General features: G+C 35.6%; 1 protein-coding gene across 1 annotated transcript in view; it reads right to left on the bottom strand.

The window, feature by feature from the left end:
• The window catches only part of PAX1 (paired box 1), a 103,216-nt gene that overhangs the window by 19,258 nt on the left and 76,458 nt on the right, over positions 1-7,500 (bottom strand). Inside the window, exons 2-3 of the mRNA XM_056563630.1 lie at positions 7,219-7,281; positions 2,250-2,882 (exon numbers count right to left, since the gene is read on the bottom strand). Of these exons, the coding sequence (XP_056419605.1) occupies positions 2,250-2,882; positions 7,219-7,281 (696 nt within the window). The remainder of the gene's footprint in view (positions 1-2,249; positions 2,883-7,218; positions 7,282-7,500) is intronic.

Here is a 7,500-nt window from a genome sequence, read left to right as displayed (position 1 = left end):
AAGGAAATTTAATTAACAAAATACTAAGAAATTACAGCATTCTTCATCCATTATATAGATACTAGCGTCTAATATATAAATATTTTCGTTGCATGTTCTAGTCCAGTTGATATAATTATTTAGGATTTTTTCCATGATTTGTCTTTACACACATGAAGGCTGAGTTTACACACTGATAAACCATAGCTGACAGTAAAGGAGGTTTAAAAAACTGCATTTCATACTGTCTAGTAATGTGTTCTATGAAAGTGCAATCTGTGCACACAATGTATAAAAATTGTAAAAAAAAAAAAAAAAAAAAAAATTCTGCTTTTTATGCGCATTTTACCTTTTTATTATTATTATTATTATTATTTAAACGGTAGTAACCTATTAGTTAAAAGGGTATAGTATTTACACTTATCTGGCTGCATATATGTCACTAGTGGCCAGATACTGGCATCAGGTCTCTCGTCAACAGGTAAATAAACATATGACATACAAGATTGTAGAGCCCCATTTATCCCATAATACCTATATTACATTCATCTATTTATTAGGGATGGAAGGATATATAGATAGATAGATGATAGATAGATAGATAGATAGATAGATAGATGTGAAATAGATAAGTATAATAATACTTTCAAGAATTGGAGTGATCATAAATCCCAGTTTTCAATGAAAAATGTCCCAACATAAATATAAAGACCAAGAAAAAAAAAAGTATTACAAGAAACTGTAAAAATTTTTTATTTGCCTCTGCATCACAAGACTAATACGGCTGCTTAAATTTACCATATATATATATATATATATATATATATATATATATATATATATTTGGTAGATAGATAGATAGACGTACGTGTAAATTGATAGAAAGGAAATGTCCCAAACATAAATATACAGAATAACTAATAGACAGATAGAATAGAAAGGTAGATATATAGATAGATAGATAGATTGATTGATAGATAAATCCAGATAGATAGATAAATCCAGATAGATAGATAAATCCAGATAGATAGATAGATAGATAGATAGATAAATAAATCCAGATAGATAGATAGATAGATATATAAATAAATAAATCCAGATAGATAGATAGATATACATGTAAATTAATAGAAAGGAAATATGTAGTTTGGCAAATTAGGATAATTTGACCGTCTATTATTTTGTTCAACCAGCATATGCTCAGCTTTATAGAATAAAATACATTCAGAACGTTAAAAAATATTCTATAAATGCTGGTTATGGATAAGCCAATTTTATTTTAGGGAGCAATTACTGTTTTATTTTTATTTTATTTTAAATTGACTTTGAACCTCGTTACTATTGTTGTGCACTATACATGTGTAGTAGAGATAGATAGATAGATAGATAGATAGATATGAGATGATAGATAGATAGATAGATAGATAATAGATAGATATGGGATAGATAGATAGATATGAGATGATAAACAGATAGATAGATAGATAGATAGATTGATTGATAGATAGATAATAGATAGATAGAAGGATAGATATGAGATAGATAGATAGATAGATAGATAGGTATGAGATAGATAGATAGATAAAAATGAGATAGATAGATAGATATGAGATAGATAAATAAATAGATAGATAGATAGAAATGAGATAGATAGATAGATAGAAATGAGATAGATAGATAGATAGAAATGAGATAGAGAGATAGATAGATAGATAGATAGATATGAGATGATAGATAGATAATAGATAGATATGGGATAGATAGATAGATAGATAGATATGAGATGATAAACAGATAGATAGATAGATTGATTGATAGATAGATAGATAATAGATAGATAGAAGGATAGATATGAGATAGATAGATAGATAGATAGGTATGAGATAGATAGATAGATAAAAATGAGATAGATAGATAGATATGAGATAGATAAATAGATAGATAGATAGAAATGAGATAGATAGATAGATAGATAGATAGATAGATAGATAGATAGATAGAAATGAGATAGATAGATAGATAGAAATGAGATAGATAGATAGATAGATAGATAGATAGATAGATATGAGATAGATAGATAGATAGATAGATAGATAGATAGATATTATATGTAGACGTAGCTGTATGTGTGACAGAGACATAAGTAGAAGTTCTAGATGGAGGTGTTGCATATACACGGTTTTTACTATTATTTGCAGTGGGAATAACTTGACCCCACGCATGAAAGAGAACCTGTTGCCACCCAGTTCTAACACTTTCCACCAACTCACCTGTTTGTTCCATGAAGGTGCGGATGCCCAGAATGTTGTTGACAGAATGAGCTGAGGGCCAGGAGCGGGCAATGCTGACATGTCCAGGTGGCATATGTACTCCAGCATGGTGACTGCCCACCTTGGTAGAGCCAGGAGATATTGGGTTTGGATAAGGATATTGGTAGATATGATTATATGGTAATGTTGGCTGTGAAGTTGGCTGCTTGGTGTTCTCATATTGACTAGGCTGAGACAAGTTCCCAATTTTATTCCTTAAAATCCTACTAATAGAGCTGACAGAAGGCACATTGTACTTATCACAGACGTTGTCAGCCAGAAGACGGTCCCTGATCTCCCAGGCAAAGATGCCGGGGTCTCCTTGTTTGTACTCCCTGATGTGCTTCACCACATTGGGAGTGGTGACTCTGGGTTTGCTGCCTCCAATTGCCCCAGGTAGGATCGATCCTGTTTCGTTATATCTGGCCAGGATTTTACTAACACATCCATGAGACACCCGTAGCTGTCTGCTGATATCACAAGGCCTGATTCCAAGCTGGGCCAACTCCACTATCCTGAGCCTGATGGCATTGGGCAGGGGTCTTCCATTGACAAACACACCGCCCAGCTGGTTCACCTCTCCATAGGCTTGTTCTGTACAGTAAAGAAATAGATCACATCATTGTACAGTATATGGAGCTACATACATCTGCAGCACTATGCATGCACATATAAAGTATGCATGCATGCAGAGATCACACTGTGCAACCACAAATATTAATATATCTAAAAAAATATATACAAGCATACAAAATACATATATAGAAGCAACGTCTGCAGAAGATCATCCCTAGGGCTTTATGAGAATCAGCCATGGAACATTCCTGTGCACAGTAAATAAAATCTATGCCCTTCCACCCTCTTTTATGACTCCAGTGGCTGTAGAAAGAAATGCTTCTTACCCATTCCGCAAGAACAGAATGAGGGAAACTTCTTCTGCACAGAAAATCAGGAAACTCAAACAGATGTAACCCAGAGATACATGGAGGAAGAGAGGGCTCAGGCTTCTCCAATGAGCTGGATGAGGAGGAGTGTTCTGCACTCTTGGGCACTTCCTCCCCTTACTGTGCTCTGCAGTGTTTGCTCAGAAACTTCTCTCAGGCAGGAGAACAAAAGCTCAAGGTGATCTCCATCCCATCAGGCAGGAGGACTGCAGTTATGATCTACAAGTGGAGAGTTGGTTCACATCTCACTTTGACGTGTCCTCCACGTCAATCTTGGTGGTCAGGCTGTAGGAGCTACTGAAAACTTCTCATTGGTTCCCGTCATCCTAAATAGGCAGAGGTTTTCCTCCTAGTCCTTCTAGTGTAACCCTAGCCCTGTCTTCTGCTGGAATGTCTCAATCTACTCATCCTAAAACAACATTAGCTGCCATCTTTAAAGGCTTTCAGAGATCCTGGCAGCCCTATCCATCATGCCATTGTTTCCTAACTAGGGTGCCTCCAGCTGTTGCAAAACTACAACTCCCAGCACGCCCGGACAGCCGAAGGCTGTCCGGGCATGCTGGGAGTTGTAGTTTTGCAACAGCTGGAGGCACCCTGGTTGGGAAACAATGCAACTTGCCTTCTCTTCTTAGCCCATTTTCTTCTAAATGACAGGAGTAGACTATTATAAGAGTAACCAATCTTTTCTTTTATAATATCATTTTCTTTTTAGACCCTCATCTTAAGAGTTAACATTTTATATTCACACAGTTTTGCAAAGTGCATTTTGCAACAGCTGGAGACACTCTGGTTGGGAAACAATGCATCATGCCTTCTCTTCTTAGCCCATTTTCTTCTAAATGACAGGAGTAGACTATTATAAGAGTAACCAATCTTTTATAATATAATTTCCTTTTTAGACCCTCATCTTAAGAGTTAACATTTTATATTCACACAGTTTTACAAAGTACATTTTTTCAACAGCTGGAGGCACCCTAGTTGGGAAACCATGCATCATGCCTTCTCTTCTTAGCATTTCTAGACCCTCATCTTAAGCATTAACATTTTATATTCGCACAGTTTTACAAAGTACATATTGCAACAGCTGGAGGCACCCTAATTGGGAAACAATGCAACTTGCCTTCTCTTTTTAGCCCATTTTCTTCTAAATGACAGGAGTAGACTATTATAAGAGTAACCAATCTTTTCTTTTATAATATCATTTCCTTTTTAGACCCTCATCTTAAGAGTTAACATTTTATATTCACACAGTTTTACAAAGTACATTTTGCAACAGCTGGAGACACTCTGGTTGGGAAACAATGCATCATGCTTTCTCTTCTTAGCCCATTTTCTTCTAAAAGACACGAGTAGACTTTTATAAAAGCAACTGGTCTTTTCTTTTATAATATTATTTCCTTTCTAGACCCTCATCTTAAGCATTAACATTTTATAGTCACACAGTTTTACAAAGTACATTTTTCCACAGCTGGAGGCACCCTAGTTGGGAAACCATGCATCATGCCTTCTCTTCTTAGCCTTTCTAGACCCTCATCTTAAGCATTAAAATTTTATATTCACATAGTTTTACAAAGTACATATTGCAACAGCTGGAGGCACCCTAATTGGGAAACAATGCAACATGCCTTCCCTTCTTAGCCCATTTTCTTCTAAAGGACATGAGTAGACTACTATAAGAGTAACTGATCTTTTCTTTTATAATATTATTTCCTTTCTAGACCCTCATCTTAAGTGTTAACATTTTATATTCACACAGTTTTACAAAGTACATTTTGCAACAGCTGGAGGCACCCTGATTGGGAAACAATGCATCCTGCCTTCTCTTCTTAGCTCATTTTCTTCTAAATGACAGGAGTAGACTATTATAAGAGTAACTGGTCTTTTCATTTGTTATATCATTTCCTTTCTAGACCCTCAGTTTTAACAAAGTACATTTTGCAACAGCTGGAGGCACGCTAATTGGGAAACAATGCAAAATTCCTTCTCTTCTTAGCTCATTTTCTTCTAAATGACAGGAGTAGACTATTATAAGAGTAACTGGTCTTTTCTTTTATTATATAATTTCCTTTCTAGACCCTCATCTTAAGCATTAACATTTTATTATTCATACAATTTTACAAAGTACATTTTGCAACAGCTGGAGGCACTCTGGTTGGGAAACAATGCATCATGTCTTCTCTTCTTAGCCCATTTTCTTCTAAAGGACACTAGTAGACTATTATAAGAGTAACTGATCTTTTCTTTTATTATATCCTTTCCTTTCTAGACCCTCAAACAGTTTTACAAATTACATTTTGCAACAGCTGGAGGCACCCTGATTGGGAAACAATGCATCCTGCCTTCTCTTCTTAGCTCATTTTCTTCTAAATGACAGGAGTAGACTATTATAAGAGTAACTGATCTTTTCTTTTATTATATAATTTCCTTTCTAGACCCTCAGTTTTAACAAAGTACATTTTACAACAGCTGGAGGCACCCTTATTGGGAAACAATGCAAAATTCCTTCCTTCTTAACCAATTTTCTTCTAAATGACACAAGTAGACTATTATAAGAGTAACTGATCTTTTCTTTTATAATATTATTTCCTTTCTAGACCCCTCATCTTAAGCATTAACATTTTATATTCACACAGTTTTACAAAGTACATTTTTCAACAGCTGGAGACACTCTGGTTGGGAAACAATGCATCATGCCTTCTCTTCTTATCCCATTTTCTTCTAAAGGACATGAGTAGACTATTATAAGAGTAACTGATCTTTTATTTGATAATATAATTTCCTTTCAAACCCTCATCTTAAGCATTAACATTTTATATTCACTCAGATTTACAAAGTACATTTTGCAACAGCTGGAGGCATCTTCTTCATTTTCTTCCTAAGGACAGGAGTAGACTATTATAAGAGCAACTGATCTTTTCTTTGCTATCATTTCCTTTCTAGACCCTCATCTTAAAGGGGTACTCCGGTGAAAACCTTTTTTCTTTTAAATCAACTGGTGGCAGAAAGTTAAAATTATTTGTAAATTACTTCTATTAAAATATGTTAATCCTTCCAGTACTTATTAGCTGCTGAATGCTACAGAGGAAATTCCTTTCTTTTTGGAACACTGATGACATCACAAGCACCGTGCTCTCTGCTGACATCTCTGTCCATTTTAGCATCCATGCATAGCAGATGTATGCTAAGGGCAGCAAGGTGGCTCAGTGGTTAGCACTGCTGCCTTGCAATGCTGGGGAATTGGGTTCAAATCCCACTAAGGACAACAATAAATAAAGTGTTATTATTATTATAATAATAACATCAGCAGAGAGAACTGTGCTCGTGATGTCACCAGAGAGCATTCCAAAAAGAAAATAATTTCCTCTGTAGTATTCAGCAGCTAATAAGTACAGGAAGGATTAAGATTTTTTAATAGAAGTAATTTACAAATATGTTTAACTTTCTGCCACCAGTTGATTTAAAAGAAAAAAGGTTTTCACCGGAGTACCCCTTTAAGCATTAACATTTTATATTCACACAGTTTACAAAGTACATTTTTGTTGACTTCAAAATTGCGGTATCATCTGGAAATCATTACATTGTATATGTTCTCTGAATCGCAAATGAAGACTTGCAGGAGTGAAGGAGTCTTTTCAGGGAAAGGATTGCATGTACTGTAAGACACCAAACAATTCAGCTGGGTGGCACCTGTTAAAATACAGAAAACACTGGCACATTGTGGTTTTCTGGTGTGGTGGTCAGGCGAGGATATTGGTGCAGGGAGTTCTCCTGTCAGAGTATCTATGATAGGAGAGGATATGTTTTGATGAAAGGAGAAGATAGGCCATGTTCCCACGCATTCAGCTAGGGGCTTCTCATGATCAGATAGCAAACTATGAGTACTACCCATAGGAGGATGTTTACACAGATCAGGTGGCAAGTGCTGGCGATGCTTTATCTCCTATTGTAAATATAGAAATATAGCTCCACTTCCCAAATGTGTTTACCAGGTAACAATGACTTAGCAGACCCTTTAAGCAGCTTTAGCCCTGTATCATTTATTAAGAACTCTGCAATATAGAAATATAGACAATCATTAAGTAATTAGAGAACAAGCCTAATAGAATGTCTGGCCCAACACTTCTCATGTACATCTGCAATGGCTTCACATTGTCTAATGTCTATTGTGTTCCATTGTTTATGGAGAAGAAACATTCAGCCCCCATCTTCATTTACTACAGGATAATGGTGGCAGACGAGCTGCACTATGAGTTGGCTTCGATTATGAT

The sequence above is a fragment of the Hyla sarda genome, chromosome 3, assembly GCF_029499605.1.
Source record: "Hyla sarda isolate aHylSar1 chromosome 3, aHylSar1.hap1, whole genome shotgun sequence".
NCBI classification, from domain to species: Eukaryota; Metazoa; Chordata; class Amphibia; order Anura; family Hylidae; genus Hyla; species Hyla sarda.
This window is presented reverse-complemented; position numbering and strand designations above follow the sequence as displayed.